General features: G+C 45.0%; 1 protein-coding gene across 1 annotated transcript; it reads left to right on the forward strand.

Moving 5' to 3' along the window:
- The first annotated feature begins 84 nt into the window (after positions 1 to 84).
- Positions 85 to 20,196, forward strand: UGP2 (UDP-glucose pyrophosphorylase 2). The gene is made up of 10 exons (XM_041404483.1): positions 85 to 342; positions 5,842 to 5,969; positions 6,508 to 6,615; positions 13,468 to 13,653; positions 15,089 to 15,222; positions 15,853 to 16,150; positions 17,121 to 17,318; positions 17,474 to 17,716; positions 18,130 to 18,234; positions 19,113 to 20,196. Exons 1-10 carry the CDS (start codon positions 324 to 326, stop codon positions 19,218 to 19,220), a joined length of 1,527 nt encoding a protein of 508 aa, XP_041260417.1. The 5' UTR covers positions 85 to 323; the 3' UTR covers positions 19,221 to 20,196.
- Positions 20,197 to 20,640: the final 444 nt, after the last annotated feature.

Raw genomic sequence — 20,640 nt, forward strand, 5'->3', positions numbered from 1 at the left:
GGCCCGGCGGGGAGGGGAGGGGAGGGGAGGGTCGGGGGTGGCGAAACCCGGGGCGCGGCGGGTCCGCCTCTTCCATTGATGAAATTTAAATTGCTCGGGGTTCGCCGCCCGCCCGCCGGCCCGGGAGGGACTGCTCGGCGGAGGGGCAGCGCGGCGGGCGGGCGGGAGCTCCCAGCGAGGCCGGGGTCGCCGCCTCTCCCGCCGCAGCCTCCGCAGGGGCGGCAGCCGCGCTCCGGCCCTTCGCTGCCCGCCGCGGGGCGGAACCCCCCGAGCGCGGCGCTCCGTGTTGACCCAAGTGCTTGTTTATTTATTAAAGCGCGAAAATGTCGGCTCTCCTGAAAGGTAAGCTGACGCGCTTTGTTTTTCTCGGCCTCTCCGCCGCCCGTGCGCGGGGCTGCGCTGTGCTTTGGGTCCGCGCTGCCGGGGGCAGCCGCCGGCTGCCGTGTGCCCGGGCTGCCCCGGAGCCCCGTCCGTGATCCGGCGGCGGGGCCGGCCCGGCCCGGCTCGGTTCGGTTCGGTTCGGGCGGCGGGGCTGCGCCCAGGGCTGTGCGCGGCCAGGGGCTGGGGGATCCTGCGGGACCTCGCCAGCAAATCTCCCCTGTCCGCTAAACCGCCTAGTAAAGTTGCGGGAGGATGAGTGCCAGGGTTGAACATCTTCGCTTTTTTCCTCTTTTTTCTTTATTTTCCTTTTAAAAAATTTATTTATTTATATTTTCCTGAGGCTTGAGTGTGTTTTTGGCGTTTTTTGATCCCGGTAGGCTCCGGCGCTCTCCTTTACTCCTCTCCGCGTGTGTTAGCGTTTGTGTGTACGTGGTCTGAGTTTTGGATTCCCTGTGAAACAGGGAACCAGCCCGCAAGAGGTCATTTGGGGAAGAAAAATTACTTTGGTGCATTGCCGTTGCAGTTTTCCTTCCCTGTTTTCCTATATTCCTCGTGGTGCGGGTGTGCTTTTTTTGTAATGAAATACATGCCTATAGGGTTCCTTAATATAAATTCACGCAGGCCTATCAACAGATGGAATGCTGCCTGCTGAAGGAGCACGAGTAGGTCGTTTGCTATACAAACTTGGGTGTTGCAGGCAACTGAGAGCCTTGGCAGGCTCTGGGAAATCACTGTCCATCACACACTGGTTGTCCAGGGCTAGACAATGCTGGCTGTGTGAAGGCATCACTTGTCTACAAATGCCCTGTGACACCTGGGCAGAAAACAGACAGCTGGAGGAAGAAAGTGTTGCCAGCAGGTTGCTCAACCGGCCACTCTGAAAGTTATCAAGATAAGTCCTTGTGAAGTTGATTAGGAAAATATATTGCTAATTGTTCTTTTTAAATGGAATTGGCTTATCTCGGACTACTGCTGAAGGTAGCCATCTTGCAGAGAAGTGCTGTTATTTCTGAAACAGAAAGCTGTAGAAACCTATGTAATGATCATAATTAGTTTTTAAAATATTACCAGATATTTGACAATCCTGAAAGCCTTAAAAAAACCCCCAAAACTGTCCACTGTTTAGATACTCTTTTGTCAGACCAGTAGTACTAAAACATGTTGTCCTGTCAGGTAGTATTTTTAGCATGAGGATCATCTGCTAAACTGGGAAATTCAGATGTAACACGTAAATTCTTGGTGTGTGCAGCTGGCAGGAGCAGCTTCCTAGGTTGCAAATTTCTGAGTTAGCTCAAGCTAATGTGCTCATCTGTCAAGAAGAGTCAGGGCATAAAGGTTTCACTTCACGTATGCTTCCGTCCAGCATGTGTTGGCAAATTTTGCCTCTAGTAGTAGGAAAAGGTTTGTAGAGCCTGAGTGGGTATGTTCAGTTCTAAAATTCAAAGTAGTATTTGTTAGCATTGCACATTATAGTGTGGGTATTTAAAGAGACAGACTTTTATCCCTGCCAGAGATAAAAATTGCCTTGAACTTTAAGCGGAATCATTGGAAGTTAAGGCATTCACTCTGTATCCTGAGCACAGAGTTCAAGGGTAGAGCATTTAAAGTTTAGCTGAGTGTTGTAACTTACTGGCCACCCTTCTTGGTTTTTATGCATTACTCCGGCTCCAGGGAGACCTCAGTGATTTTCTGCTGTAGGTCTTTCTGTATACTTACTTGGATTGCAGAAGTAATCACAATTCATAGCCCTCAGCCCAAGAGATTTCCCACTTTTTCATGAGAGAAGTTCTTGCTTGACTTGTCCCACAACTCCCTCCAGTGCTGCCTCCTTGTGCACATAGTACCAAGGCAGTAGTTCTTTTCTGAGTGGATTAATGAACAAAATTAATCCATCTTAACATGTTCTCTGCTTTTAATGTAGAATAAGAGGACGGCCAGCAGAAAGGAAATATGTGCAAGCCCCTCAGTAAGAGGTGATCACTCTTCTGCTCTTGTGCAGTTTTCCTGAGGAGATCTGCCCTTTGTATTGTTTCTGGTAGTGTACAAAGTCCTCCTTTCTGTTAGCTTGCTCTGATATACCATGATTTGTTTTTTCACATGTCAGTTATAAAATTAGGCATCATAAACCTGCCAGTTCTCTTCTGTGTGCTGTAGCTTGTGCTGTGAGGGCAGGGGCCAGGTTAGCAGTCAGAGCAGAGCACAAAAGCCTGCTAGAAATAACAGTGGGTGGGGGCAGGAGGGTTGGGGTGAAATTCTCCATGCATCAAACACCACCATGAACTTGACTGAAGTGCAGCCCTGTCTCTGCTGCTTGGGGGAACACTTTCTGCCAAAGGCATTAACGTGAGATATCCTGTGTGGTTGCTTTTGTAAAGCCGGGCGTTCTCCGAAGTCTCAGCTATGTGGTCATGCTCTTCTGGTCTGTGCTCATTTCCTGCGTGGGCAGGACCCCCAAGAGTCTTCCACTATCTTATCCCACCCTTTTCTTAAGTCTGATGAGTGTTCAAATACACTGCTTTCATAAAAGTGGGCTTAGGCTGAAATATGAGGCATTGGTTGCGAAATAGCTTGGAAGAGGCATTTCTTTTTTAACATAATTTGGGATTTTATGGCCACGTGTATTCTTGGAAATCCCTTCCTGTGACTATCCAGCACCCCAGCCTCCCATCTGATTTTTAGAGGCACAGTAACTACTTTTCATTATGTCCTTAGGGAATTTTAGCCTGCAGGGAAGAACTGCTTTCCGATATGTAGTTGCACTGGCCTTTCAACTTCCTTGTTGCTGCTGGGTGGAAAGGGAAATCAGTCTTCACCCAGGCTGTTAAATTCAGCTGTAGTTTGTGTTGAAGAACTGCAGTTGTCTTTCTGCCAGCCGAAGGCTGAGGTGTGTGAGTAATACCAGCTCCTTCCCAAAAACTGAGGGGCAGCAGGAACAACAAGAGCCACATTCACTCGTGTCATGCACCAATACTGCATTGGGGAGCCTTTACAGAGCGCAGCCCAATTCCTGGTGGTCATTTCCAAGATAAATGCTCAAAGCCTCTGCCTCGCAGTGGTGTGGTAGGAGTAGCAGAGCTGTCGCTTGCTGTTTCTCTCAGCTCTTAGTTACAGTATTCAGATTCTTGCCTATGCAGAATAGATACTTTTCTCACACCAGGCAAGCACGTGTTTTTGTGGACTCCAGCCATATCCTTCCTCTCTCTTTCCCTGTAATAATAATAATTGGGCTAACAGCACTAGCCATGCTCTGCCTGGGCAGCTGCGTCCTGACACATTGGGTCTGGGTGAGGCTGAGGGGTCGCAGTAGGTGATGAATGTTAAATGCAAAGCCTAAATACCCCTCACTGCTGCTGAAGGGTATGGCAGTGGCAGCTTTGGCAGGCTGGGGTTCAGTAAGAGCTATCCCATCCAGCTGCTGCTCTGTGTGCCTGGTGCCTGGTATTGGGAAAAGCAGCAGGTCTGCTTTGCTTTCCTGCGAGGATTTTGGGGATCAAACGTGTTTGGTGTTTGCTCATTCAGTTTGTGAAGAACTTAGAATATTCCAGAAAAAAAAAGACCCTTAAACTAGGGCATTGTCCCATGCTTACTTTTATGATGCCTTTTTATCTCTATTTGTTTGTGATGTTGCTTAGTCTCCAAGTGCTTTTTTCTGGTAGACACAAGTCTTTTGGCTAATGTGAGCAGAACAAGCTTTCCCTACTTTTACATGGCAGCCCGGGGAGGCTGGCTGTGCCTCCCTCAGCCCCAGCGTGTTCCACAGCACGACTGAAGCTCTCTGCTGAGACTTGGGATTTGCAGAGTTCCTTACGAGATGTGTTGCATCACACTGGGAGGTTCAGATGTTTCACAGGCCGGCCAGAAATGAGAAATGGCCATTGTTGCTGTTGTTGTAGCAGAAATGATGTATTATAACATGTTGGGAGGATTGGAAACATGTGAAAGCATCTCCTGGCAGTTGTTTTGGTGTGCATCACCTCAAAGGGAGGGAATGAAGGGAGTACTTGTAGCAGTTTGGTATTAAGCATGAAGCTGGAACAGACCTCCTTGTTTTTCTGTAGGAAAAAGTGCTTCCTGGTGGAGAGCTGTCTGTGTTGTCACACATTTGACCCGGAAAGATATGCCTAGCAGGCTTTCAACTCTTACCTGCTTTTACTACTAAATGAAGCATTTGATTTAAAAATGGACCTATTGTTCAGTGTACTGTTCATCTTGAGCTGGCGTTTTCCCGTGTTGCACCACACATGCTATGTGCACTGCAGCACTTGTCTGTCTTTTTTTTTTTTTTTTTTCCTCTCTCCCTCCCCTACCTGCAAAACAGTGCAGTCAGGAAAATGGCTTCTGTGGGCTTCAAAGCAAGGATTAGATACTGTCACTGAGGCTGGGGCTGTGGAATACTTTGCTTAGAAAAATAAAATAAAATCAAAATTGCATTAAAATGAACCATTTTTTTGCTTTCTTAGGCATTCTCAATAGAAGAGCCTTTTAATGCATGTTCTCAATAAGTAGACTGTAAATGCAGGTTCCTCTTCTAGCAATGTTTTCTGTCAGTGTCGCTCTGTTCACTTGTGAAGTTCCCTCCTGTCCCTTTTTTGCACTAGTATTCAGGGTGTTTCTAAAATCCAGCTATATTTGGCAATACATCACTCTCTGTGTTACAGGGAAGTGATCACTCAAGGGATTTGGCAGAAATTAAATTAACTGAGGTCTTTAGAGAACATACTCAGAATGTCTTTTGAGAATACACTCGCTTCCAATGCTTTCTGTTGGAAAATAAAGTCGTGTTCTCTCCTGGTTCTTTCTGCAGGGTGGACTTTATAGAATATTTGTGTATTTACTCTTTTTCATGTTTGTGGAGTTTATCACTCTCAAAAACAAAACAAATGCTGAAGTGATAGACAGCCCAATTTTCTAGGTTGCTTAGTAACTGAAATGCATGGTGTAGTGTGAAAATACTCATGACAAAGTAAGGGAATGTTTACTGGAACAAACAGAAGATCCTGTGAAAGTGCACTGTGTAAATAATTAAAGCTTATGTTTTTATTTGCTTGTGGAGCAGAGGGATACCTTCAATCACAGTACTCTACATAACTTTTCAGTAAGAAAATTCTTATTTTTCACACTCCTACTTGCTAAAGTGTGTTATGTGGTAGGATGTGACTTCTCTAGTAAAAAAGCGCAGTGCTGCAGATTTTTGGATACTTCTTGAGATGGACCATTGGCCCTATGGGGTACTTTTGAGTTTTGAAAGAAGGTTCATTATTCTTTGGCCCAGTTTAAGATCTGTTCCCCAAGTAACTAGGAACAAAAACTTTAGATTCCTGGAATGCTAGCGCAGTGATAAAACAAGACTGGATTTTATGAGTTTATCAGTCTTTTTAAAGAAATTTGAAGGCTGTTTGTAGTCTAAATAAGTTAGTTTGGGGTTTTTTTTTAAATAATTTTCTTTTATTTTTATTCAAGATTTCAGCCAAGCAATGTCTCAAGCTGGCTCCTCACAGTTCCAAGAAGTCATTCGGCAGGAGCTGGAGTATTCAATGAAAGTAGAACTCGATAAGATCCTCGCGACCGCACACTCAAATGAGATAGAGGTAAGGAGCACGGAGTGGATGCTGCTCAGAGCATGAGAAATGGGGTGCCAGACATTGAGGCAAACCTCAGAAAGGAGAGAAATCACAGATTTCCAGGTCCTTATTTTTAGGATGTGCTCTGATCCTGTGTGGAAGAGTAGCCAGGATACAATGTCAGTAGGAGACTTTCGGTTCCCTCTACATTGGGTGACAGAGTTATTAAGTGTTTAATCACCTTTAGTTATTAAAGGTTCTGTGTAATCTTCAGTGGATTACAGAAAGGGAGGGTAAAGCTGTTACCTTAAATGTTGGGCCAAATTGTAATGGTTATGATTTTGACAAAAGACTTGTATATCCAAGTTGGTTTTGTACTCAGAGTTTTAGTGAAAATGAGCTTTTGGTAACTTTTAGAATTTTACTTAAAGTTTAGCATGTCTGCTTCAGTGCTAATGAAATTACTCTCGTGAATAGACTGTACGTCAATTTCTAGAAATGCTTCAGTGATTGAGTAGGTGTGCATTGAATTACCAGCATTAACTAATGCATTTCTTCTTTGTAGCACACTAAAAAGGACCTGGAAGGATTTAAGAAGCTATTTCATAGATTCCTACAAGAAAAGGGACCATCTGTGGACTGGGGGAAGATTCAGAGACCTCCAGAAGATTCTGTAAGTTGTTAAGTGACAGTTTGTAAGGAAAATAAAACTGATAATTACTACTTAAGGCAAATGATGTATTCACCCATTGAATGGGTCTATCTGCCGTGGTTCTATAAAACCATGTAGGACAAGAATTTGGGTTCTGAGAAATAATTATTTGTTGACATATGTAGTATGTCTTCCTGAACATCAGGTTCTGCTTACCATATGTGTCAAGTTCTTTGGTATTATTTTCTTAGCTGCTCTGGGAGCAGGGAAGCAAAATGGGACAGATGCCACCCCACCATTTGGTGCCTTCTCTGGAGTAAACCTGTGTTAGAGGGGACGTAGGGAGGACCTTTGTTGTTCCCATTTCCCTTCTGCCTGTAGAAGAGGGTTGCGCATCTCAGATGAGACCGTTTCCAGCAATCCTTTATGTTTAATAATTTGAAAGGGACATATGGCAAGTGGGCTGGGTAATAGAGCTCATTTAGCAACTTCTGTAACCTGCAGCAGCTCAGCAAAAGTGAGGCATCTGAAACAAGGAGTTGACTGTAGGGGGTTTTGGAGCCTGATTTTCTAATGTTGTCTATGTTGTTGTAACTTATAACCTGTAATTTGAGCTGCTGCTGAAAAAGCACTGTGTATTTTTTCAGCACTGTTTAGTACTGAAATAAATACTTCCTATTAAACCTAACCTCATTTTACTGATTCATCAGTGGCCTTAGGCTGTCCTTTGAATCTTGTGTAACGAATGGTGTGGTTGTGCTACAAATTCTTGCTTTTCCCAGCCCAGTGATCTTGGCATATTGCAGGAGTTCTGTGTGCTCCCAGGCCTGTGGTTTCTCTGAGGCTCTCTGTGTGCCTCAATCGAGGCTCTGTTCCCCATGAAAGGCAGGCTGTCCAGTTACTTCCAGAACAGATGCAGGGCTGCTCTATAAAGCGTTGAAGAATGATGCTGTTTTAGAGCAAGTCTAGGGTTTTTCCAAGGTTGAGTGTTTTCTTTTAACTTCAAAAACATGTGATGTCTCTCTTTTCTGTACTGTAACAGTGAATGAAGTGTTGCTTTGGAGGGAGAAGTCTGCCCTCAATGAAGAGGCCAGGGTGGGAAATTGGAGTTCTAGATAACATGACTTTCAAGGAAGGCTGAAGAAAAGGGGATTTCTTTCCGTGTGGGGGGACGATAGGTCTTTTAAATATGTAAGAAGGTAGTTAGGACAATCAAAGGAATAAACTGTTCCCTGTGCCAAGAGAAGGGATTAAATTACAGAAGTTTGATGTGGGTGAATGGCTCTTTGTGAAGAGGAAGAGCTGTTGTCTATTTTTCAAGTTTTGCACACCTTCAGTGGAAAAACTTAAGTTCTGTAAAGGTCTGAAAGTAGCCAGGTAGGACATCTGGAGCAGATGTCAAACTGGAGGCTGTGGTAAGGCTCTGAAATAGACTGGGGCATATTCCCAGGCATGGGGTATTCCCAGGCATGGCAAGCTGCTAAAAAAGAACTAACTTAAGGTTACAGAGGGCTGAGTGGAGAAGGGCAGAATTAGAAAGAGTTACTCTCTTTTATTTTGTTATGGCCTCTACTGCTCATTCTCAAATGTGTCCCTGTGCTGTGTAGCAACTTTTGATGAGAGAGAGGAAGTTAAGAATTCTGCAAAATCATTGATCTGCGTAATCAGGTGACTTCTGGTCTGATGAGATTTATGCATGATGGGAAATGAAATTTTGCTTCCTAGCATGAACTCTAAATCAAGTAATCATGCTTGTTGGTAAGTGCCACAGAAGAGAGCTAGGGCAAAATACCTGCTAACAAACTTCCTTCCATGCCTTCTTCACTTCATAGTAAATACCCCTTTCTTTAGGGATACTTGGACTTCCTGATCTGGCAGGACGTGGGTTTGAGTGCTTATGAAAACTGAGAGCAAAGTTAAATTTCATTATTTTTTTCTTTTCTCCTTTTTGCTGACCATAAGATTTCTATCTCTCCCTGCTGTACGCACTCCCTCCTTTTTTATGCATCAGTCATGTCAGGGACATACTGTGGAAAATAAAAAGGGTTCCTCATAAGACACATTCCAAGGGACCTTCTCCCAAACTGTTCTTTACTGAGGAGTATGACTTAGGGAATTATTAAATAAAACTTGATTTCCTAATGACCGGAATTACTAGTTTAGCTAGTATGGGTAACAACAGTGTGAGCTTGTAGAAGGGGTGAAGAGGGATAACTTTTGAAGGGCTGCAGTACTGAGTTCTTTGGGACAGGTATCCATCTGTGAACACATATTTTGTTTCAGTTCTTCGGTTCCAATTGAGTTTTCTTTTCCTAGCTATAAAACCTCAGAGCATATTCTCCTCCTGCTCTTGTTAGAACAGCACAGGGTGTATAGAAGAAGTGTTTGCTGGTAATCTTGCAAGTGATTTATAATTGCAAGTGATTTATAGTTGCCTGTAGGGATGACCTTGTTTTATGAGGTGGTGGGATGCTTGGCTGCTTGGAGAATTTCACACTGCAAGTATCATGGCCTAGAAAGCACCAAATTCTTTGCAGGGTAAATTTAATTGCCTGTGATTGTTTTGGAGAATTGCTTTGCTGCTGGGAGTTCTGGCAAGTCTAATCTTCAGCTGATCCCCTAGAAGAGCAAAAGCATATGTTGAGGTATCTATGTGTCTCTGTGTGTATAAACACACAGACATACATGTGTATCTGTAAACAGAGGCACACAAAAAAACCTGCCAAAGTGGGGGTTTGTTGCTTTTTTATTTATTTAACAGCTTCAAAAAGTTCATGAATAGTTTATTGGATTTATAGGCTTTGTCTTTTAGGTGGGGAAGAGTGTTTCAGGCTTTTGCCCAGTGCCAAGGGACAGTGCTGTGCAGAAACAGAATTTCTGATGAGACTTCTGTAGGCCGTCTAGTGTGTTATCTGTTGGATTTGCCCTCTGAATGTAGCTTCTGCTTCTTCCTGAAGACAAGTAAAGTCTCCTGTCAGCAAATTGAAACAGAAATTATTGCTTTGTAGTATTCCTGTTTTTCTCTGCAATGGGACAATTCATCCCTGACCTCCACATTTTCAGTGTAACAACTTATACTGGTGACAGTAACAGAAGATTGAACTAATTTCACACCATATTGGTAAACCAATGACTTGTTTTTTCCTTCCAGATGCTTTGCTTTCATATATCCAAAGGCTTACAGTGATAGCTGGCATAGTTAGGACCCATTACTGTTGCAGTCTCCAGAGAAGAAAGTACACTGAGAGTGCCAGTTAACAGGGAGAGGAGGTAAAGAATGTGGACATGGCAAGTGTAACTTAATCCCCTCGATGTAGATTACAGCTATCTGTTTGTTTGAATTGGAAGCAATAGCAAAGTCCTGCTGGGAGGCCTCTGAGAGAACTGCAGTGATCAAGTTAACCTCAGACAGCAGTGCAGAACCTCATCTGGGATGTAAAGAGAGCATCCGAAGCAATGTGAGTGTGAAAGGAGCTTGTCTGTTCCAGCCTTTGTTTTTTTCTTCCCCAGTGGCTGGATTCGTGTCTGCTGCTTAGGTTGTCACCTCAATGAGCTAGATCATGAAGGAAAAGAATGAATGTTATGCCCTTACTCAAAAGCTAAATATCGTCTTAATCTTCAACTTTGGTAGCAAGTTTTAATGGTTCATAGAATCGTGGAATGGTTTGGAAGGGATCTTAAAAATTGTCTTGTTCCACCCCCCTGCCCTGCACAGGCACATCTTCCACTAAAGCAGACTGCTCCAAGCCCTATTGAACTTGGCCTTGAACATCTCCAGGGATGGGACAGCCACAGCTTCTCTGGCTGACCTGTTCCTCTGTTTTACCACCCTCAGAGTAAATAATTTCTTTCTAAGATCTGATATAAATCTCTCCTCTTGTAGTTGGAAACTGTTCCCCTTCTCCTATCCATATCAGCCTGTGTACAAAGTCTCTCTTCCTCTGTAAGCCCCCTCTAGGTGCTGGAAGGCTGCTGTAAGGTTTCTCCTCTTCTCCAGGCTGACCACCCCCAGCTCTCCTCACCCTGACCTCATGGGAGGGCTGTTCTCTCTCAGTCACCTCTGCGGCTCTCCTCTGCACTGCTCTAACAGGTCCACACATTTTCTGTGCTGAGGACTCCAGATCTGGGTGCAGCACTGCAGGTGGGGTCTCATGAGGGCAGAGACCTCTTATGTGGTGCTATTTCTAGAACTGTCCCTTGGTGCTGAGTAAATGTTTCCTCAAACTGCAAGTACATATTAACTAATAGGGGCGTCCTCCTTTCCGGTCTGCCCACGATGACAGCCCTGATGCTCATTTTGTCTGTCTCTGACAAACTCCTGCAAGCCTCCTTGCAGTAGGAGTAGGCTGCTGGAATCTGTTAGTCAAACTCCCAACATTGCCTCATCCAGGCTGTTCCAAGAAATCACTTCTGTGACATTGGCTGCAAAACAAAAGAAGCTGCATATGTCATCCTAGAGCAGTCCCAAACCAGGGCTGCCAGACGTGTCTCAAGTGAGTAACACTGCAGCCATGCATCTGTAAGACATGTCGTTCCTGCCTCTGGTTTTTCCTGGTTTTTCCCCATCAACACTTACTTGTCAAGCACACAGTTCCAAACCCTTAGAGCAAGAATTGATTTTTATTGCTGTGGAGCGCTTCTCCAGTTGTGTATAGGCTTGTAGGTGATGAGGTATTTGTGCCTATTAGTGCCTGCACATGGCTGGAACTGCTGGATTGATAGCACTGGCATCCAGCAGTCCTGGTGCTGCAGCGTTCCTGCTGGAACTTGACTTTTTGACATTTGTTATTCTCTGAATTAAAGACCCTTCAAGATCCAGGGTTTTATTGCCAAGATGATGTTTCCAATGCCTGTGCCAGAAGAAACTGAAACATTTAGTGAGGCTGAGTCATAAATTTTGTGCTGTAACTGGTGCAGCATCCAGTGAACTGAGTCCTTGATGGAACTGTTACCTTCTTCAGGAATTCTACTTTAAACGTTCTGCAAAAGCTGGTTTCAGGCAGGATAGTGAAAGCATCAAAAGGTAGTTGGCACTTTAGCAAAAGCAAATGATTTTTGAGGCAGTCTGGCCCTGAACTGAGTGTCAGACTCTCTGCTTTTTGTGAGTGATGCAAGAAGAACATAGCGAGACTTAAGGGTTGAGATAATTTTTTGGGATGTTCAGACAGTGTCATAATATCATGGATGTGACTCACATCCCACCCAGCTAAAGCTCAAGATGAGATGTTTTTAATCCATGTACAAGTCTAATGCACTGACCTTGGAGTGGATGGAAGCAGGAAGTCTTGAGTGTAATTCTCTGTAGATCCTGCTGGTAGCAGGGTGTTCATTGAGCTTCCCGATGTACCTCCAAGACATTAAACCCAGGATTTATCATCTCATTGTTAATGAGAAAAGCAGTTGTTTTTCAGGGTGTTTCAGCCTGAACATAATCTGTTGACAAAGCACAGCAAGAGTCCACTTTTTGGTGCACTTCTGTTCCTGAAAAGTTCTTGGCAGTTTGGAAGGAAGCTCCTGCCTTGTGTCCTCATGAAATGACAGTGATTGTGGTGCTGCTTTCTGTCCCAGCCATGAGACCTCCACGTGGAGTTCTTATCTTGCAATGTATCCTATAGGCTTCCCAGATCCCATGGGCAGAATTTCCCTGCTGTGAGGGATCTGCCCTGATCTGCTGCCCATGGTGTCCTGGAATGCTGGAATTGCACAAGCCGCCCTCTCTACCCCCGCATATCCCAGTAAGAAATATGACTCTTGTTCCAGGGCAGTGTGAATTTCCATTTGAACCCCAGCCCTTGCCCAAAGCAAACACAGCTCTGAAAACTACTCTGTATGTATTTGGTTTTGGAAACCAGCTGTGGATCTTACACACCCCTTATCAGAATTAAAATAACGTTCTAGCAGCTAGAATGCTACAGCACTGGAACACCAGGGCTTTTCTTCAGAAGAAAATCTCTAGAAGGGCAGGCTAAAAGATAATTGTATTGATTCTGGTCTAACAGTTTTGGCATGATTCTTACTGTGGCATTGTTACCATTTGACTTAGGTGCTTTTAGTTAGGGGGCAGCAGTACCTAATGTGAGGCATACTGTCATTATGAGCCTGAATTTCCTCTCCATCATGAGCCTCAAATGTAGCCCAGACTCTGTTCCTAAACCTGTAGGAAACAGCTGTCAGTGAGGTAGAAGACTTCCTGTAAGGTCTGTTATGAGCTGGATGAACACATTCTGAAAAGAGCAAAGTAAGAACTAGGAACTCTCTTCCACTCTGTATCATGCTATCAGGAGAAATGAACTGTATCAGAGTTGTGGCTGGAATAAGAATCAGTGTAGACTGAGTTAAAAAACCAACATTTTCCCAAGAATGATGCCTTGGACAACCTCAGAGGGCAAAAAAATAAAAAAAAATCTATGAGTTTAAGCTGCTCAGGGAAGGAAAGTTGTATGCCTTGCATGTAGAGCCTGGTTCTTAAATTGTGGCCTGACTGAAGGGGGAGAGGGACCATCCTATGGGGCAGAGAGTCAGATGGTCCTCAAGGAAAACCCCTGCCCTTCTGCAGGGTTGTGACAAGTGGTGTAACTGGCCTGACTTCTCATTTGAATGAGGCTAATGGTGCCTGGTGTCACAAAGTCTGTAGAACCTCTTGAGAAAAGAGGTTATTATAGTAACAAACCAGGTTATTTGTATCGTAACAAAACGGTTCTTGTAGACTCACTTTGCAGATGTTCTTTAGTGTCGTAAGGCATGTGAATAAATGTGGGTTTTATCACCAGATTGTATATTTTGAAAGCTTTTAGAGAAAGCAATTTCTTTCAGAATATCTGACTGCTGGGTTTGTGTTTTTTTTTTTTTTTTCTTGTTCTTTTGTTTTCCCAGATCCAGCCCTATGAGAAGATCAAGGCCAGAGGCCTGCCTGATAACATTGCTTCTGTCCTGAACAAGCTGGTGGTGGTGAAGCTCAATGGTGGCTTGGGCACGAGCATGGGCTGCAAAGGCCCCAAGAGCCTGATCGGGGTGCGGAACGAGAACACCTTCCTGGACCTGACAGTGCAGCAGATCGAGGTAATGTCTGAGGAGCTTTGCTCCCTGCGCTGGAGCAGGGAGGACATTGAGCTGCTCCTGCGGGGCTTGTTAACAGGGATCAAGTGAGGCTTGCCAAAAGAAAGAGGAGAGGGAGATGAGGTCTGGTGCTGGGGTGAAGCAGAGAATTCCCTTGGGAAGAACACACACGAGAGGGATGGTGCAGTCAGCGACTGAACTCTGTGCCCCTCACATGTGTTAGCACAAGTGTGATCCAGCCTGTGCACACCAGCCTGGACAGGGGGATCGTGTCCAGGAACACAGGCAGTCACACTGTAGAGCTTGTCTGGCCTGGATAACTCCTGGGCTTGTTTCCGACTCCTCCAGCTGCAAGTTTATCTTTTCAAAAAAGGGACTTTTTATGTGTGTTAGGACAAAGCTTTTCACAGCAGCTCCAAGTTCCTTCATGCATTTAAACTCTTGCACTGGAAGAGATTGTTGGCATTTTCCTCTGAAGAAAGAAGAGCAAAAGAGAAGAACAGCTGCTGGTGTTGGGAGAGGACATTTTGGCTTATGTTTTTAATGCTGAATATTCCTCTTAGAGCAGATAATGAAGACAGTTATTAGAGTAGGAGGTGGGGTGTGCCTGCTCCCAGGTTTCTGGAGTGCCAACAGTTTTTGCCTCAGTGTGATGTTGTTTGGAGTGGCTCTCCCATGTGTGTTAGATGGTTCTATGGCAAACTCAAATTTACATCCAACTGATGCAGCCCCCTCTCCAAAGCATCACTGTGGAAGTCTCCGACTCCACCAAAGTGTAATGACCCCAAATGCTCCAGCACAGGAGGCTGAGCTGATACACAAAGCTTAAAATTTACACAAGGGCCTCTCTCTTTTCCCTCTGCACCTTCTATTTTCAGTGGAACTGCTGTGATCTCCAATTTTTTTGCCTTTGTTGTGCATGTGGAAATGCTCTTATATATTTCAGCTCCATGCTATAGATAAATAATTAACATGGTGACATTTAATTTATTATGTGCTCTTGATACAATTGTCCATCTCTCAGTCTGCTAAGAAAACGTGGAAGTGCTTCCTGTGCAGAGACAGTGTGGCAATGTCACCTTGACAGACTGCAATGATTTGATGGAAAACATGCCTTTTGTAATCAACTGTAGCTAAAACTTAAAGTGACCATTTTGTGGCATTGTGGTTTCAAATTTTAGACCATAATGCAGGTTTAAAAACAAAAGATTCACTAATTAAAGGTACATTAATTAGTGTGGGTCTTATCTTTACAACTAAAAAGGATTTATTTTCCTTTACCTGATTGATTATTCTTTTTGTAGCATAAGTGCATCTCTTTTTTTTCTCATGCATTATTTCCAGTCTGTTTCACCTAATTTCTTTCTCCCAAAATCTCAGGTGTCAGGAGTTAAAGCTAATAATACATGCTGAATTTACCATTTATTTCCCATCTCAGCATTTAAACAAATCCTACAACACCGATGTTCCTCTGGTTCTCATGAATTCCTTCAACACAGACGATGACACAAAGAAAATCCTGCAGAAATACAGTCACAGCCGTGTGAAGATATATACTTTTAATCAAAGCAGGTATCAAAAGACTTCTCCACTTGGGGTAGAAGGAAACTGCTTGTTTCTCCACAGTCCCAGTGGGGTGGATTTGAGTTTGAGCTGCTGGGGTGGCAATGGTGTCTTCTGTACCTATGTTCAGTCTCTTTCGGGCCTCGTGCTGCCACTGAAACATCAGGGGGTTGGGCAGAGTCAAGGGCAATGCATTGAAATTGGGGAGAGGGAGTTTGTGGGCCCCAGTTTCTAAGAAATGTACAAATAGTGGTGTACTGGCTGCTGGCCCCTTGATTCCTGAATTTGCTGTTAGTATCCTTGGGCTCTGGAGGGAGACAGACCATGCTTCCTCAAGAAGAACAAACTCTAGTCCAGGTGGCTGTTGGGGTCACAGGGGTGTTTCATATGCTCTGCACCTGCCTGTCAGAGGAAAGCTGGTTTGCAGTGTGGCCTCAGAGCTGTGCCTTTACATCCTTGAGTAGACTGCATTCTGTAGCTTCTCAGCGACAGCTCAGAATGTGGGAGGGTCTTTCAGTTCAGAATACTCAGGAAAAGCACACCTCCAGAAGCCCATGGAGCTGCACCTTAACTGTAATGTTTTTATTTGATGCTAGTCTGACACTGGTGAGGATGTAACAAGACCCATTGTCCTCACAGGTATCCCAGAATTAACAAGGAAACTCTGCTGCCAATAGCCAAGGACGTCTCTTACTCAGGAGAGAACACGGAGTGCTGGTACCCCCCAGGCCATGGAGACATCTACGCCAGCTTCTACAACTCTGGGCTGCTGGACAACCTCATTGCAGAGGGGAAGGAATATATTTTTGTGTCCAATATAGATAATTTGGGTGCCACTGTGGACCTTTACATTCTTAACCACCTCATGAACCCACCCAATGGAAAACGCTGCGAATTTGTCATGGAAGTCACAAACAAAACCCGGGCGGATGTGAAGGTAAAGGGAGATGGGTGAGAGTCTGAGTGTGTTGGTGGCCATCTCCAGCCTCCTCTGAATCCATGGATTCAGGCATACACCCAGTCTCCTCATAGCTATTTTAGGCACCATTTAACACATCAGCTCAGATCTAATTTGAGATGCACAAAATCAGCAAGTTTAGGAAGTTGTAATTCATGGAACAGATTTGTGCTCTGGGCAGCAGCAGATGAGGACAGTCTGGGCTGGCCTGGAAGCAGGAGGGATTTGTGCAGGGTGCAGGTCACAATCTTTGCACCTTTCCAAACTGTCACCTACACTGGGGGCAGAAGCTTGAAGCTGGAAGCTTGAAAACAGCACTGAGGGCTGGGATGCAGCAGTTGTGTCTCACAGAAAACTGCCTGAGCCACTTCCCCACCCTGCATTGCACAGCTCTGTGTGGCACAGCTGCCCTAGCCCCTGGCTTTGTACAAAGTCCAGGAGTGACATTTCTCAGAGGTTTATGGTGTGTATCAAACACTTGTAGCCTGCAGTAATTTGTTCTGCTACTGTGCTCTGCCTCTCTTCTTTTGTATGTGAGAATGAGGATTTGGATTTTCTCTGTATTAATTAGGGAAGCTCTGACTTAGCCCTATAAAAGCACAGCAATGCACTGTAAGAATACTTAGATTTAATTTAGCTTTTGTTCCATCATCTAACAAAGTACTGCTGAGGGTGATTTTTGACAACAGCAGCATTTGCAAAATATTCTCAACAACCTTCATTAAAGGAATTTACTGTCTTGGAGTGCTGAAATATGATCATTGGACTCCTGACTGTACTTTAAACATGCTCTATAATTAGTATCCTGGTAGCTGGTTACTAAAAACAAGAAATGTGTTTTCTCTGGGGTTCAACTTCAAATGCCAATAGACCAGTGCATCTGCCCGTGTTGAGGAGATTATTTCTCTGGCTTCTCATGAACTTAAACCCTCTCACTTGCCCCTTGCAGGGTGGCACGCTGACGCAGTACGAGAACAAGCTGAGGCTGGTGGAGATAGCTCAGGTCCCTAAAGCACATGTGGATGAATTCAAGTCTGTGTCGAAATTCAAAATATTCAACACCAACAATTTGTGGATTGCTCTGTCTGCAATTAAAAGGCTGCAAGAGAAAAACGCCATTGACATGGAGATCATTGTTAACCCAAAGGTAATCAGCTGGCAAGGGTTTAGAGGACACTGACCCAAACAAACTTTTAGTTTCTGGGCGGGTAACAGGCACTGCTGCCTCACAGAGCCAGACTGGGGTTCCAGTTCTGAGTGCCAGGACCTGCTCCATGTGTTCACGTGAGTTTTCTCTTCCAGACTCTGGATGGAGGCTTGAATGTTATCCAGCTGGAGACCGCAGTTGGTGCTGCTATCAAGAGTTTTGAGAACTCTCTGGGGATAAACGTTCCTCGTAGTCGTTTCCTGCCTGTGAAGACCACCTCGGATCTCTTGCTCGTGATGTCCAATTTGTACAGCCTTAACGCGGGGTCTCTAACGATGAGCGAGAAGCGCGAATTCCCAACAGTGCCTCTTGTCAAACTGGGCAGCTCCTTCACAAAGGTAAACACCTGGTGTTCAGCTCTGAATGAAGATACAGCTCATAGCAATAACTAAGTGAAAAGTGAGGTTTACTTTTACCTCTGCACACCTGGGCCTTCCCTTTTGCTCTTGGTGAAGGCTGTGAGCATACAGGTATTGGCCATGCGTGTTGGGTGCTCCTGCAGCCCTCAGCTGAGCAAGGGGAGATGAGCTGGCTGTGTGCGCTCCCCAGAGCTCACCCGCCCTGGTGGGCAGCCCCCCTACTGTTCCTCACCCTCGTTGCTGAAAGAAATCTCAATTACAAAGTAGCAACTTGTATATTGATGCAGATACAGGTTATAGGAAGGTTCCCGAAGAGTATCAAAGAGGCTCCTCCCACGCTTGTCTCAGTCCTCAGATGGCTTTAATACTCTTTTATTTTCTCTTTCCAAAAGGTTCAAGATTACCTGCGGAGGTTTGAAAGTATTCCAGATATGCTGGAGCTGGATCATCTCACGGTTTCAGGTGATGTTACATTTGGGAAGAATGTTTCATTAAAGGTGAGTGTGCGGTGGGGATGCTGCTGCAATAAACATGACTGATCTCTGCTCCTGGCAATTGATCCTGAGGCAGTGCCTGTACACAGAGTCCATAGGAGCACTCCTGGGAGTTGGGTAACTGGCCCAAAGATGGCAGAGGCCATGGCTGGCCAGTGCTCCTTGTGATGGAGTGCAGGATGTTGCTGCCAGAGCTGCTGCTCCATGCAGGCCCAGTTTATTTATGAACCTTGAAAGCACCACAGATGTCACATCTCTGTTCAGACACTGCTGCCACCTCTGTCCTTTGGCTCAGTCCCAACTCCTTCCCACGCTGGCCTTACCACCCCTTTTCAGGCCCTTTTGCATCGCTTTGGGGCTCTCGATTTATTAGTAAATGGTGGAGCTGAGCAAGTTTGTTTCTCTCAAATTCTTCCTTAGGATCTTGCCAGTCCTGGCAGCACCTGCAGTTCTCTAGGGCAGTTTTTCAGCTGCCGGGGTGGAAGGTGGTGCTGCATCACGTGTCACAGGCTCTGAGCTGTCCCTCTGTTCCCACACTTGCTGTTCAGCTGGAACGGGAGCCTTCCTGGGACACACTCGGGGTGGGGGTAACATTTTTCCACTTCAAAGCAAGCAGACAAGATGGGGCCCTCAGAGTAACCATGTCTTCAACTAAGTTACCAGTTCTGCTCGTAGGCCAATAGGATCTAGCACTGCAATTAGAGAAGTTGCAGTAATGCTTGTTTAAAACCTTTGTTCGGGGGTGGGGGGGGGAAAGACCCCCAAATGTGTATGCAGAAACAATGCTGACACTTGACTGCTCCTCCAGACAACCTATTCCTTCCTTCCATGTCAACAGGTACCAGGTTTCTGAACCCTTGTTTTCTCTTCTGTGTTCCCAGGGAACAGTCATCATCATTGCAAACCATGGTGACAGGATTGACATCCCAGCTGGAGCTGTACTAGAGAACAAAATCGTATCTGGCAACCTGCGGATCCTGGACCACTGAGTCCAGGAGAGGGCACGGTCAGGGCTGGGGCTGCTGTGCCCAACCAGCCTCATCGAGGAAGAACCTTTTAAGCATTAGAAATCTAAGTACACAGAGGGCCTATGCTTTGTCATCTTCACAGTACCCTGCAGTATTAATTTAAAATTAATTTCTCTTGCTTATCTTTAAGCAGCCACATAAGCGCCATGGATGTGCGTAAGTAATGCTTCAGTCCTTAAAGAGATTCTGTAACTCAGTTAATATAACCTTGAAGTGCAATACTGTTTGTCTTGCGGGAAGATGGACAGATCCTCTTTGATAAGAAGTTCAGAGGCTCACCTCGACCATGCAGTAGTTTTGAATTGCTTGTAACTGCAGAAATAAAGCTGTGAAGCAATACATGTGGGACAACATGGTTGGCAACTCCTGTGACGTTTTAGGAAGGCACAGTTGAAAACCAAAAGTTTCACTACTGCTAAACAGGCTCTTAAAACCCTGTATTTCATGTGCTCAGAACCTGTAGCCCTCTTCAACCCCCCAAACTACAAGTGGGATGTCCTATCCCAGTTGTATGTCGAGGTACTGGGGTACGGCTGTCAATACCTCCATTTCCGTATTGTGAGAGTGGGAATCATCCGTGTTCCAAACTTGCCCAAAGAATCCAATACTTGAGAAAAATGCCTCAGTAGCCACGTGTGGTGTTTGCTTTCTCACATCCCATTTAAGACTGGATCTCCTGTTAATATCTTAATCTTTGATCTGCCCTCTTTTTTCAATAAATGGATCACGTTGACTACACCTATGTTCATACTGTCACAGCCATGTATGTTAATTTATCTTCTCTTGAGTTTCTAAATTTGTACAGGAATAGAAATCCCTGTCCTGATCACTATTGATTTCTTAATGTTTCTCTTGTATTTACATGCAGACAACTTTATTTTATAAGCTTAGTATAACACTGGTATGTATCATTAAAGAAGTTGGTCTTTAAAAACAACTGTGATTTTAGAGCTTTATTTTGACTGACAATGAATGACACATGTTATGCTACCAGGTCAGCATGCCTGGCTGAGGGCACCACAGGCACACACACACTGCAGCAGAGACCATTCCATCAGACATGATCATCTCAGGGTTAGGCACTCGACTGGGGTCAGGTACAGAGGGGTGAGGTGAGAAACGCAGGCACTTGTACTGAGTACTGGCAGCCTCCAGTCTGTTAAAGGTAGGATTAAAAACTCCAAAAGACATGAATTCCAGCTTCTCTCTCCTTAACGGTGCAGCCTTAATACAAGCAGCCTAAAAACTTCAAAATTCTTCCTGCCCTGTTCTTTGTGTCCCTGTCCCTCCCCTCTGGCAGAGGCCTTGGGCAGCAGGAGGTGGCCATCCTTACACCAGCCTTTTTCCCACCTTCCAGTTCCCCCAGGAGCCCCACTGCTAT

Source organism: Onychostruthus taczanowskii, unplaced genomic scaffold (assembly GCF_017590055.1).
Source record: "Onychostruthus taczanowskii isolate IOZ18803 unplaced genomic scaffold, ASM1759005v1 scaffold21, whole genome shotgun sequence".
In the NCBI taxonomy this organism is placed as follows: Eukaryota; Metazoa; Chordata; class Aves; order Passeriformes; family Passeridae; genus Onychostruthus; species Onychostruthus taczanowskii.

Bases quoted from the DNA above. Each gene is read 5' to 3' on its own strand.
- UGP2 (XM_041404483.1), top strand. The intron at 13,654-15,088 runs GTAATGTCTGAG...TTCCCATCTCAG, and splicing joins TGACAGTGCAGCAGATCGAG to CATTTAAACAAATCCTACAA. The intron at 17,319-17,473 runs GTAATCAGCTGG...TTTCTCTTCCAG, and splicing joins AGATCATTGTTAACCCAAAG to ACTCTGGATGGAGGCTTGAA.